The sequence below is a fragment of the Pollicipes pollicipes genome, unplaced genomic scaffold, assembly GCF_011947565.3.
Source record: "Pollicipes pollicipes isolate AB1234 unplaced genomic scaffold, Ppol_2.1 Scaffold_7262;HRSCAF=8765_pilon_pilon_pilon, whole genome shotgun sequence".
NCBI classification, from domain to species: domain Eukaryota; kingdom Metazoa; phylum Arthropoda; class Thecostraca; order Pollicipedomorpha; family Pollicipedidae; genus Pollicipes; species Pollicipes pollicipes.
The window spans coordinates 23,122,578-23,136,533 of NW_023597055.1; the positions used below are offsets into that span (position 1 = coordinate 23,122,578).

General features: G+C 57.0%; 1 protein-coding gene across 1 annotated transcript in view; it reads left to right on the plus strand.

The window, feature by feature from the left end:
• Positions 1-13,956, plus strand: part of LOC119113591 (uncharacterized) — a 66,275-nt gene that overhangs the window by 43,868 nt on the left and 8,451 nt on the right. Inside the window, exons 21-27 of the mRNA XM_037237882.1 lie at positions 395-478; positions 1,329-1,477; positions 2,004-2,222; positions 3,257-3,346; positions 4,205-4,414; positions 5,022-5,206; positions 5,982-6,181. Coding sequence (XP_037093777.1) covers positions 395-478; positions 1,329-1,477; positions 2,004-2,222; positions 3,257-3,346; positions 4,205-4,414; positions 5,022-5,206; positions 5,982-6,181 — 1,137 coding nt within the window. The remainder of the gene's footprint in view (positions 1-394; positions 479-1,328; positions 1,478-2,003; positions 2,223-3,256; positions 3,347-4,204; positions 4,415-5,021; positions 5,207-5,981; positions 6,182-13,956) is intronic.

Below are 13,956 nucleotides of genomic sequence, written 5' to 3' on the forward strand. Positions count from 1 at the left end.
GCCGTCCCTGATCAAAACTCGGGTCATGTAGGGACCTGTGTTACGGGCGGCATGTGTCAGCGCGCCCGGGGAATACAGTATTGAGTGCTGCAGCTGGTGTCAGCCGCGCGTCACGTGTAGCGAGCGCAGTCCTTTGAAAAGTCGACGGTGGTGGACCACAAACGCGTTACATCGTGGTTTGTGGGTGATCAGTGTTGGGCTTGTTCAGAACGTTTCGCGGCCTTTGACGATAACAACAGCTGCGTCGTATATCGTTGAAACGTGGCCAATGCGATGCCGCGGTTACAAATGTGCCGCGCAGTGTGCTGCCGTTGCCACCGTTGTGATGTGTGCCACACCACGTGCGTCTTGCCAAGCCAGCGTTGTGACGCGGCTGTGACGCGTCCGTTCTCAGGCGTGCTGGGGATCCTGCAGCCGGTGGCGGCCGTGCTGGTGGCTGGGCTCGTCTGTCCGCTGATCGCGCTCGTCATCCTCGTCTGTAAGCCGAGCCCCGGGCCCCGCCCGCACGGCGCGCCGCCCCGGCGGCAGCGTGGCCCGCGGCGGCACCGCGGCCGTCGCCGGCGGTCTCTGACGCGGACCGCAGGCGTTCGGCGCTGTGTGATGCGGTGAAGTCAGCGCTGTTTTCTGCTCTCGTGGTCTCGGTCGTGGTCTCAAGCCGTCTGTTGGACACGTGCCAGACATTGATTCGGGTCATAATTCGAAGGCTACTCGGCTGCCGCTAAAAACAAAAAAAAATGGATGTCATTGTCAGCTCACCTCTCAAGTTATACTCATATTTCTTGTTAAAAGCTTGTCGATTGTAGCGTGTGGCTAGGTGTTGTTTAAAGTCGTTTTCTTCTGTCTCTTCCACCGCCACACTGGCCGCTGGGCTGTGACCGTGCCGTGACCGGCCCACTGCCGGCGCCGTCTCAGTGGCCCTAGGTTTCCGTGGCCGGCCGTCTGCCGGCGCGGGCTCAGTGACCCTGGCCTGCCGTGGCCGGCTGGGTGGCCTTGGCTTGCCACGTCGGGCTGGCTGCCCGAACAGTCGCCTGATGGATGGCGCCGTCGGTCGCCCTGATGACCGCAGACGCCGTGGCTTCAATAGAGGCCGCCCGGCGGCCGCCGTCGTCGGTGCCGCCGGCCGCCGACCGTCTGAGGGCAGTCTGATCAATAGCGGCGGAGCTCGCCCAGACGCATCGCGAGCACTGCCGGCTGCCACAGTGGCCGCCAAACCAATCACGCCGCCGCTGACTCCAACGTGACATGACCCGAGCATTGACGCCGTCACCAGCTCGAGCTCCTCAGACATTTACCTGCGGTGGTGATAACACTGTGCCCTGGCTTGGCAGACGGCTGGCTGCGCTGGGGCCTGCGCCGCCTCTGGGACCGGGTGTCCTATGACGTCATTGTCAGCCGGAAGGGGCGCATCCCGTGCTCGGACAGCTTCCTGGTGACGCGGGTGCACGGCCCCGGCCTGTCGTCTGAGTACTTCCTCCAGGTGGGCACGGTGCGGTCACCGGACTGCAGCACTCAGTGGCGCTGCTGCGGAGGCCTGCGTGGTCGGGTGTAGCAACTGGGCCGAGACATGGCACTGGCGTGGCTGAGGGAGACGTGGCTACTGATCTCAAGCACGGCATAAGCATGGCTAGGGGAAGCGGGATAAGAGGGTGACGGCCGGTTGAGACTTCTGTGCCGGCGATGTATGACCACGTATTTCCTGCCTCTTCCGGTCTTTGTTTATTGTGTTAAGGAAGAGGTCGCCTGGGTGGCGAGCAATCGTTGTACCTGGCCCGCGCCCGGGCAAGCTTTACACCAATATTCGCGTTGCTGGACCTTCTGCAGTGCATGCTACCCACACCAGAACCTACCGCCCTTCCTTGGACGGTCTGAACGGCTTGCATCCAGCCACTGACTCCTAATGCTCAGCGACGCCATTGCCTCCCCTGACCCTGTCTAACCCCTGTTAGCTCACTGAACCCCTGCCGCCCTCCCCTGACCCCGTCTGACAGGTGCGTGCCCCCCAGATCCGACCGGAGCAGGCGCTGGCGGCGTTCGAGGCGCGTCTGGAGGCGGACGAGCTGCTAGCCTTTCAGCAGCAGACGGAGCGGCGCATCCAGCAGCCGCAGCAGGCCTTCAGCCAGTTCGTGCAGCGGCTGCTGGCGCCGTTCTCCGTCCAGCTGTGCCGCGAGGGCGTCTACGGCCAGCTGCACGCCGAGGGGCAGCAGCTGACCAACACCCTGCAGGTGGGTGGGGCGGGCGGGGTGGCGCGAGGGCGTCTACGGCCAGCTGCACGCTGAGGGGCAGCAGCTGACCAACACCCTGCAGGTGGGCGGGGCGGGCGGGGTGGCGCGAGCCGGTCAACACGGGCCGACGTCGCTGAGGGGCAGCAGCTGACCAACATACTGCAGGTGGGCGGGGCGGGCGGGGTGGCGCGAGCCGGTCAACACGGGCCGACGTCGCTGAGGGGCAGCAGCTGACCAACATACTGCGGGTGGGCGGGGCGGGCGGGGTGACGCGAGCCGGTCAACACGGGCCGACGTCGCTGAGGGGCAGCAGCTGACCAACACCCTGCAGGTGGGCGGGGCCGGCGGGGTGGCGCGAGCCGGTCAACACGGGCCGACGTCGCTGAGGGGCAGCAGCTGACCAACATACTGCAGGTGGGCGGGGCGGGCGGGGTGGCGCGAGCCGGTCAACGCAGGCCAACGTCACGTGAACACTGCTGATACTGAACCCAGATGCCGTGTTGGGCTGGTTTGACGCCGGGCATACGTGGACTAGTGTGAAGTGGTGTCTGCGGCGGTGGAAGCTTTCGTACGCCTGTGCGCTCGTAGACGCATGGGAGCCCGGATCGGGGTCGGCTGTTTTATACGCGCTGCAGGTCGTGTTTCGGTTCCGTCGGCTGTGTCTGACGTGCAGGGCTGTGATGATCCCCGTCATTACCCTCGTCACCTGCGTGCTTCCTAAAATAACTGAACGGACGGTTATCCCACCTACGGGTACCTTTAAAGCCCGCGTATTGCAGTTTGATGGGCTCTAGCATAGTTCCCATGCTACTAGTTAGAGCAGGCTGTCTGAAAAGTGTTTTTAGGTCCTTTTGGCCATCTGTAGACTAAGGAGCTCGTTAGAGAATTAGTGCCACCATGTCACAGCCGGCTGAAAAAGGCCGGTGGAAGCTTCATGCGACCGGAATCCAAGCTCAGACGGGGCGTGGCTACCACTGGACGGGTACCGTGACCTCTCGCATACTGACACCAGCGCCGCGCTCCTCCGCGTGCAGGAGAGGATCGAGAAGCGGCTACACGACCTGCAGACGGGCCTGACGCCCGTCCAGCGGCGTAAGGTCAAGATGGCGCCTCGCGACCTCAAGGTGCGCAGCCGTGAGAGAAGCGTGCCGCGCCGTGCTGCTGCTTGACGTTGGTCATGGGACCGCATGGCCGCCCTTTGACGTCTGCCTTCACGTGAAGATTGGGTACTGGTGATCGTTGTTTTTATTGTGCTTACCTGCCCCAGTGATCCGAGGGATTTTGGAGGTTATGATCAAAACGAATGCAGCACCGTAACGTAAGCCGAACCATTTCGATTGCTCATTACGGTAATAGGCTTGCCCGTTTTTCCAAGCCAGTGTTGACGCATGTGCGTAGCAGCTGCACACGCCCGCGGATACCGCTGATGGTGCAGGCCTGTGCCGGTGGTCCATTGCCGTCCCGGTAACTGCCGCCCAGCGTGTGGAGCTGAGGATAGCCAGCGGTGGCGATAGCGTGATCGGACACGTGACATTGATGTAGTGTTCAGAGTAGGGCACAAATGTGACCGTGTGTTGGCCTGCTTATCTCCGGCACCAAGCAACAGCTTCCACAATTGAAATCGTGACGTCAGTGTCTCCCACACCGTTACGCGTTTAGCACCAGGTCTGCCCACAGCGTATGACAACACCGTCACCTGTGACCTGTTGACCTGTGGTCTCGCCTCACACTCACCTGTGACCTGTCCTGTGGTCTCGACTCACATTGTTATCGTTGTGGATAGCGTCACGTGACCTCGGCTGCACAATAAGGCCTATTATTAGCTGAAGCATGAAAGTGCTCACGTGGCACACGTCCCCACATCTTAGTGCAAACGTGTCCAGGCAACGCCTCCACAACGGGGAATCGAACCCGTACTTCCCAATCCGAATCCAGTGGCGCTGCCGTGGTAGCCTTGCTCACCCTGCCCTCGGCGGCTGCAGCTGGCGCTGGTGGCTGGCGCCCGCCTGCTGGAGGAGTTCTACCCGCGGCACGTGCTGGCGCGTCTGCCGGTGAGCGCGGCCGAGTTCTGGGAGGGTCGCGCCCTGCCCGTGGACGACTGGGCCGGCCTCTCGGCGCTGCTGCTGACCGAGGTCTTCAGCGGCGACGTCCTCACGCCCATGGAGGAGGCCGACACGCGCTTCTACCTGGAGGTGAGCGCCACGGCGGCGGCCGGCAGCGGCGTCGTCGGCGGAGTTCTGGCTGGACGTGCGGGTGGATCATGACTGAGGGGAGCGTGGGGATAGGAGGCGAGCTGCCGCTGCGTGTGGGTTAGTCAAGCGTCGCTCTGCGAGTCCGCACAGTGTTCTACTGTGTTCGGACGCGCTCGAGGTACTGGAGGTACGCGCTGAAAGTACGCGCCGGTACATTGGCGCCGTATGGCCGGGCCGCGTTCAAGGCTGGAACCAAGGAACGTGCAGGCGGACACCGCCAGCGGTGATGCCTAAAACCCTGCCAGCGTATATGGCGACTGGCGTGTTTGGGGACGGTGCCGTGGCGTGTGGCGGCCATCCCGCACCCCATGCCGACGTCGCCGTTGTCAGCGCAGTGCTGACACGACCCCGAGCTCCTGCTCGTCGCGCGGGTGTCAGCCATTCATCCCAGACACGCGGTCTGTCGCTGACCTTTCGTCGTGACTACAACCATGACATCCCGCCGCTGACCCCGACTCCGACCTCTCGACCTCGGCGCTGATCCCTTGACTCCGGTGTGACCCCGAGTCTGAGTCAGGCTGACCCCACGGTCGCCGTTTGACCTCAGGTGCACCGGGTCAACCTGACCCGGTACACGGAGCTGCTCCGGGCCGCGGCCGCCGCCGACGCGCCGCTAGCGCCTGCCGTGCAGACGGCCAAGAACATCCAGGTGGCACCACCGTCGCTGGACGTGGGCTGCTTCTCTCCGCTCAGCCGGCAGCGCCAGGCGACGGCGCGCAGCCAGCGGCGCACGTGAGTGACGCGGGCCAGGGCCGGCGGCGAGGCAAGGAAGGCGGAGCGGCAACTGCTGGCTGGGTGGGCGATGTGTGTACTGAAGCCATGCGGGACAATGGCACGTAAAAACCCAAGTGGTGAGTGAGCAAATCAGTGTCAGTTAGGAACAGGGTGGTCAAGAAGATGGCAAGACTCTTGACTTACTGCACCGTGATGGCTGGCTCTAAGTCGTTGTTGGAAATTATGTTTTGTGCGAAGTGCATTGTATGGTCCAAACCTGCAAAAACATTAAAAAAATGTTTGATTTGTGTATGACATATGCGAAACAATAGCGCAATTTGCCGTCTTAAGTCAAAAAGGCCAGAGAATCATTAGTTAACACAGCACTTACGCATTTTGACTGTGGACGGTAGCATTGTTTAAGTTATTTTATTCACCAACGCATCTGATACAATGCCGACGAATAGCTGTCTGACACATTATAGAAGACATGACTCGGTCTGGCTTGGCTTGATTTTATCCCTGATTTCTATTCTAAATGATTTGACTACGTATCCCAGCGGCTTTGCTGTGTTTTCTTGTGTTAACGTATGATTTATTGTGTCGCTGGGGTTTTAAGACAGTTAACTTACATAAGCAGTTGTGTCCATTCTACGAGTCAGTCCTTCACTACGTTAAGTGGCCATGTGAATGAACCTCCTGCCATCACTGTGACGGACCTCGGTCGTGTCGGCGTCGCCTGCGCCGCGAGCGTCGCCAGCACGTCCCCAGCTGACGCGGCGCCGGCCGGCAGGCGGCGGACGCTGCGGCCGTGGAAGCGGCGGCGCCACACGCCCTACACGGCCGAGAAGCTGCCGATCCCGCTGCCGGTGCCGCACCCGGCGCGCATCGCCGCCATCGTCTACAACCGCGACACGGACGAGCCGCTGCCGGCCGACGGCGAGCCCTGCCAGCTGGTGTTCGCCGCGCTCGAGGGCACCGACGGCACCGCGCGCGCGCCGGCCGCCGACGACGCGCCGGAAGCGGAGGCGGGGGCAGAGGCGGCCGAGGAGGAGGCGGTGGAGGAGGAGGCGGCGGCGGCCTCCGGGGACGCGGAGAACGCGGCGGCGGCGGCGGCCGCGGCGGCCGCGGACGAGTTCGTGGTGATTCCGCTCGGCGAGATGGCGGCGAGCGGCGGCGGCGGCGGTGACGTGTTGTCCCACAGTTTGAGAACCACGGACGTGTGAGGCTGTGGTTTGGCCGCGGCCGCGGCCGCCGGGCTGGGCAGGACGCCGGAGCGGAGCACGCCGCAGGGCACGTGACCGGGAGGGAGGAATGTGGCGAGGACTGTGCGAAGGGAGCGTGTGAGGACGGGATGGGCGGTGGGAGGCGCCAGAGGGCGGGCTGCGCCGCTGCCATCGTGCCGGCTGTAGCCCGGTGCGGAGCCGCGCCGGGATGAAGCAGTGGCTGGCTGTCGTCCGTTGAGTGGTGTCCTGGGCGTGTGTGCTACCCTCTGATGGGCATCTGGTATTGGCATGCTGTAGTTTGAAGTGATGACTTCGAATGGGTGTTTGATGTTCATTCCGAGTATGTCTGGCGGTCCGCAGCCACCGCCAATCAGCGGAGGACCAGCACGCACTCGCCCACCTCCCTCCCCCTCGTGGGTTGCCCTCTCTCTCTCTCTCTCTCTCTCTGTCTCTCTCTCGCGCGTTCGTTGGTGCTGCCATCTATCCGTCATTTGTGTGGCGATGGGACAGGCCGCGGGACGCGTGTGATCCCTCACCCCGACCGCCAAGCCTGCCGACTGGAAGTATTCACCGATGAGTGGTGTCCATATGAGCTCCGTCGCCTGAGATTAGTTCAGCGCTTACGTGTGCGCCAGCCGTGTGTCAGACACAGCCTGTGTGGATCTTTTACACGGGCGCTTGTTTTGTTTACTGTTTGTTTTGTGGGTTAAGTCCCACCGAGATTGTGTCGAATGTTCGTTTTGATTCATCACGTGTTACTCTTTTACTCGTTACGGGCGCCGTTTTGAGTTGGAGGGAGCTTTTTGCATGTGCCAAACCGCTATTGTTTTTTTTTTACGAGTTTGCACTGGACGTGTGCCCGCCACGGCCTGCTCGAGCTGCTGGTCTGCTTTGTGCGTCCCCGGCGACTGTGCCGACCTGCGAGTGAGGCGGGCCTTTTCGCGCAGGCTGGCTTGTGCGGCCGGCGACCTGTTTTCGGCTCATCCTCAAGTGCAATGCATTTGAAATTACGCCATTAGTGATGCGCGTGGCCAATGCCTAGTACGTGCTGGTCCGTCAGCAACGGCGGCGCTGTGGGCAGGTGAACCGCTGTGTGTCGGATAGTTGTGCTGTGAGTGGTCACCAGCCGCTCGCCGAATATAGCCTCCGTGTCTGCGGGCGAACTGACCCTCTGGAGCCAGTTTGGATCCGCGTGGGTTGGGCTGGCTTCTACGGCGGAAGGCCGGGGAGCCAGTGGAGGGTAAAGGCGGTCTGGCCCACGGCGTCCACTGGTTTGCGTGCTCCAGGTCATGGATGGAGGTCAAAATTGAGATAGACAGGGTCGCAAGTCGTGAAGAATTGTGCGTCGAGGAAGAATCTCGAGGTGCTGCGTGGCAGTCACGGCCCGTGCTTTATCGCACGCGTGATGGACCCATGTAATGATAAACTATTGGCTCGGCTAGGGCTTACAACTGGTGTGGAAGCCTGTGGGGGCCATCCGCGCCGTCCTGCGGAGTTCGAGGAAGGGGCACTTTCCCCCGCTGAGCTGTCTGCCTGTGTCACAGCACGGGTAGTGCGGTGCCGAACATGCGTCCAGTGGAGAACGCACTGCTGCGTGTCACCACCCGGCCGCCCGGGCATGGCCGAGGGCGTTCTGCCGGTCAGTGTGAGATGCTCCGCGTCACCACCCGGCCAGCGGGGCGTGGCCGAGGGCACTCTGCCGGTCAGTGGGATGCTCCGCGTCACCACCCGGCCACCGGGGCGTGGCCGAGGGCGTTCTGCCGGTCAGTGTGGGATGCTCTGCGTCACCCCCCTGCCGCCGGGGCGTGGCCGAGGGCGCTCTGCCGGTCAGTGTGGGATGCTCCGCGTCACCACCCGGCCACCGGGGCGTGGCCGAGGGCGCTCTGCCGGTCAGTGTAGGATGCTCCGCGTCACCACCCGGCCACCGGGGCGTGGCCGAGGGCGTTCTGCCGGTCAGTGTGGGATGCTCCGCGTCACCGCCCGGCCACCGGGGCGTGGCCGCGGGCGTACTGCCGGTCAGTGTGAGATGCTGCGCGTCACCGCCCGGCCACCGGGGCGTGGCCGAGGGCGTACTGCCGGTCAGTGTGACATGCTACGCGTCACCATCCGGCCGCTGGGACGTGGCCGAGGGCGTTCTGCCGGTCAGTGTGAGATGCTGCGCGTCACCACCCGGCCGCTGGGACGTGGCCGAGGACGTTCTGCCGGTCAGTGTGAGATGCTCCGCGTCGCTGTTGAAGGCGGCTGACCAGCAGTTATTCGTGCCGCGTTGCCGGTGCCAAAGCACGTCTTTGGTGTCAGGCTTCGACCAGATATTAGCTGTTAGTTGGGTTTTGATCACATTTGAAACAATTGCAGTGGTACGGCTGGAATTTTATCCTCTGGAATGGACGGAACAGGTATACGATGATGTCGGCGTAACACAAAAATCGAAATAAACCTTATTTACACCTCGGGCGGGCTCAGGCGTCATAGGCATCTGAACTATGCGGCACAAATAGTCGGGTTTTACGTTATAAGCTTCATCAAAGTGCTCGTAACTCTCTCCTATGTTTCGTTTGCTACCGTAAGACTGAGAAATCAGGCCCTGGTTCATACCGATTGAAGTTAAAATTCTCTGTATGCAGAACAATGTGACATTCCACGACAAACTGACAGGTGGAGGGGCCAAAATAACACCATATGTATTTAATTTCGCTGAAAGTCAATATGTGGCTGTCTTACAACCGGAATCCGGATGTACCATACTTATAAAAATTAGAGTAGCGGCTGAGGAGTTATAGTCCCGAACATTTTTAGGAGGTAATCCGGCGAGATGTCTGAGGGTTTATACCTTGGTAAAATATATCACATTTCCACAACAAATATATACCAGGCACTTGCATCGATCCAATGCATCGTTCGCCAACTTTCAAGTTTTAGTAGCTCGAATTTCAAAAATTTAACCTCATGACCTAAAATCACGTGACTTTTTTACTCCTTTTAGGTATTAACGATGTTACTTTTCAAAGCAAGAAATTATGACAAACATTTGTCTATCTAAAACAAGGTTTCAGATAAAGTTATTCTTCTGAAATCAAAAGTTGAATTATAGCATTGGCATCAAGTTTAAGTTTACCTGAAATTAACATGTTACAGGTTACGGACCCTCAGGCGACAAAATATGGAGCAAATCATAACCTCCTGTGAGGTATTTATATGAGCTAAATACAACGCACCTATAAACAAACACACACCCATATAACGACATGGCACGGAAGGTGAATTCGGTCACTGAGGGTACCGCTGTTAAAATTGTTTTAACGACTCTAGAAGGCTAGATACGGACATGCCGATGGGTGGTTCTGGAAGGTACATATCGTGAGCCTAGGACAGATTTCGGCGAGTCGATCAGTGATTCCGACAACTAAGTAATGTGAGCCGATGAGAGATTCCGGCGAGTCGATTACTGATTCCGACAACTATGTAATGTGAGCCGATGAGAGATTTCGGTGAGTCGGTGACCGACTCCGGCAACTAGACACTGTGAGCCGACGAGAAATTCCAGAAACTCGGACACTAGGTGCTTCGCCTGTTGTATGCTGTACCGCCCGTTTTACGACTCCTGGATTCAGTGCACAAAGTGCTCAAGATGGGCTTAAAGAGCGACGTGCAAGCACAGCCATGCTTAAGTTTCAGTTCAATTCTTGCTATTGGGTGCCAGTTCGGTGTCCTCGGACCAGTAACGACTTGGGTAACGTTTGAAGATTGTTGGACAATGTGACTTTATCTATGTTTTGAGCTTTATGTCCCTTGGATGAACATGTAAACGCTGCGAGCTAAATTACATAAGCAAAACGATGCATCACAAACCTTCGCGGTGCGTGAGCTGGACAGCCTCAGACAACAGGGAACATCCAGTCGACGGCACTTTTACCAAAATATATTAGATGCTCTTTGAAAATATGGCAGGCATGCATGAAGCACATACTTCATAAATTGACAACGCTTTATTTGATGTTCTTTATTAATTTCCATTTTTCCGAGGAAACTGCGCAAACATGATCTCCACGCTTTTCAATAAAATTGTGCCGGAACGGAATGCGCCCGTAAACATTTTAAGGGGTTTAAATGCTCACATTTTAAACCTGATAAGTTGTGCGATACGCGATGAAATGAACGCAAAGAAGTGCCAAAGTTAAGCTTTCACAGGGGGGGGGGGGGGGGGGGGGAGTGCTTTGCCCCAGCGTAGGGACGGTTTGTCCCGAGCTTTTACAAGGGACCCTTTTTACATTCTTGCATATTTCGGTAATTTTAAACCCCAAAACTCCATCATTGCGACATAATTATTCAATGCCAGAAAATATGTTGAGCTTATTACTGGTACTTGAGTCCGTCCAATTATGCGCCCTGATTCAAAAATGCCATGCTTTTAATGAAACTAGGGGCATTTTGCCTCACCCTACCCTATGAGCCGATGAGAGATTCCATCCAGCGAGCCGATAAATGATTCCGGCAGCTAAGTATTGCGGGTCGATGAGAGATAGGTACAAAACCATAAGTGACTCCGGTAGCTAAGTATTGTGAGCCGCCGACAAATTCCAGAGAGCCGATGGGTGATTCCGGTAACTAAGCATTGTGAGCTGACGTTGAGTGATTCAGCGAGCCGTTGAGTGATTCCGACTACTAAGCACTGTGAGCCGATGAGAAATTCCGGCAAGCCGATTAGTAACGGCAATAGGTAAGTACTGTGAGCCGACCAGAAATTCCAGCGAGCCGCTGAATGATTCCGACAGCACAGTATTGCGAGCCGACGAGAAATTCCAGCAAGCCGATGGGTCAATAGCATATTTTTGGTGCTCAGCATATTTCAACGTACACTGTTCCACAATCCCGTGCCTCTGAACAAAAAGCGACCCTCTCCCAATTCAGTTTGAGCGGGTGACAAACAAAACGCCCCTCATGTCAATGTCACGCGAAATGCAAAATGATCGTAGCAGCGCGACTGCTTGAGTTGGCTTGTCAGTGGCCATGCGATTATACTTCTGCGCACATGCTCGATGCTCAATGAGCTCACCCGCACTGTACCAACCCTGCCACGTCCAAGTCTGAGCCACACTGAGGGTGGTCGTACGTTCGAAGGTTCGCTTTAACTGGCGAAAACATATTCATCTAAAACGCAGCAAAAGAAACTCGATAGAAACGCAGCACCCGTCGCCGCCGCAGTGTTTACGACAGTTAGGCGGTAGGACGCACTCGGCAGCACTGGTGATGGCAGTGTTTGGCGCACGAAGTTCCTTGGAATGGGATGAAACTGACGTAAAGCACAACTGGCATCCCTGCGCATTGCCTCATAATTCCATGCAGTTGTGATGTCTAACACAGGGTTTCACATAAATGAAACCAGTGCTATTGTCCGACGTTAAATTATTTCATGGAATAAAAGCACCGACGCTCTAAATGTCATAATGGTTCAGTGGGCTCTTTCTAAGCCAGCACTGAGGGGCCTCGTCGGATTTTTTTTTTGGGGGGGGGGACCTGCAGAGAGAGAAAGGCATTGACGACTCTGTGAACGCGGAGTGTAGATCTCAATGGAATCAAAGTTGTGCGCACAACGGACTGCACCAGTTGTGCACCACATTCTCCTGGGAATGGTAGCCATCCTTCAGAATTGAATGGGATTTCCGAGCATTCAGAATTGTCTTCTAGAATTGATTGTGATTTCAGAGCATTCAAAATAAAAATTCAGATTTCATAGTTATGAACATACGCGCTCGCAAGCATTAGAGACAAAAACCGCGACGCCCGGCGTTGCAGTCTCCGAGGACCGCGCAGCGTCGGTCTACACTAGGCGGTGGCTAACGGACAGACGAAAACGATTACGCATCTGTGATAAGACCTTTGAGCGCTTTAGGTTACCAACTGGTATGTTCAGAAAGCAGTCCGGGGAATATTGTACCGATCATTTTTGCTAGTGCTGGTTACGATCGAAATCCTTAACAGTTGTGGAACCGAGACGTGGTTGGTGTGAGCTACTGAACGCTTTACAGCTATTTGGATCCACCTGGCTCTTGGCTCAGGCAATGTCCACTTGGGAGCGGTGCTGTGGGCTGGGCGGCGACATCACGTGGTAACAAATCCATTGCGTGACGGCCATGAAGCTTCCCAATGGGGGTGCAGGTTTTCAAACCTAGCTTGGGGCACTGCACGAAGAAAATGGCTAACCTGCCATAAACTTACACTACAAAGCATGCTTTTCCGCAGATTCGAGCTACTTTTCTCGCAAAGTTAAGGAGCTAGAGTCTCCTCCAGCTGAGAAGGAAACGACACTGCCGCAGCGATACGCCACGTCGCTCTGTTTCGGCGGGAGATGTCGCCGGGCATTATTGTCATTTTATTGGATTTGATTAGGCTGTTTGTTTGGATAAAAACCCTTTTGACCGGCATTAATGATTTCAGGGCTATGGGATGAAGGAGACTGGATAACGTTGGAGCAGGGTACGTGTGCCTGGGGGGCCAACCGGCCAGCTTAGCCGTGCAGGGGCCCTGTGCGGTGTATGCTCCGAGCACCCCGGTCGGGGTTCCCCCTCGAAGGGGCCTCTCGGCCTGCTCGTGGATGGCACGTGTGGCCTGCCCCGGATAAGCGGAGTTCCATAAGGATGCAGGATGAAGAAATGAGGAGGATGAGAGGGTCGGGCCATTTTGTTGGGCCTGGATGATCGAGACGGGTTTTGGGTGTCCGGCGTAGGGTCGATGTTATGCAGTTATAGACGTTGTTGAATGTGTATGACTTGGGGAATAAAGAGCGAAGTTAATGTGTGCGACTAATGAAGGCTGTCACAGAAACCCCCAGCAGGTAGCCGCAAGGCGGGCTTCAGGCTGCAACGCGGCATTGGCGATGAGCCGGTCCGAAACGCCTAGTGTTGGTTTGATGATCGCCGTCGGACGATTAGCGCTGTCGGTTTAGTCGCGCAGCGTCGACCGACAGGTTTTCGTAATTGCTCCATTGCATGTTCACGTCGAATCAGAGGTCGGCACATTTCAAGGGTTCTTCTGGACGAAGCGGCCGGTAAGTAAGTCACACATTTTGGCGCCGATATTCGACCGATTTGTCTCATTCATTGATAACATGTGGCGACATATCGCAGCGAACGCAGCCTCTTGCAGGCTATAGAACTTGAAACATCGCTGAATATTGCTATTCCCTCATACAATAACACAAACTAGACCAGAACTAACAAGACATGTGAACTGTGCAGTCAAAACATGCAGCCCACAACAAAAACAGAGAACGATCCAACTAAAGCAAATGTTCCACACATATTCGGGGCTCTGAACTGAAATTGTCGTATTGAAGACCTTTTGGCGCTGTTCGCAGCTCTTTCCTTCTTAATACCTAAGCCCCTACAGTTTCAGAGCTAAACTGTCGCGAAAATGGAGGAAAGTGTGAACATGTGGCAATGAGCCACCTAAGTAAGTCACCTTGGCATTCATAACGCCAGAACAACGCCATTCAGATCGTGCCATTTCAAGATCAACCCATGCGGCGATCAAAGCCAAGCACAG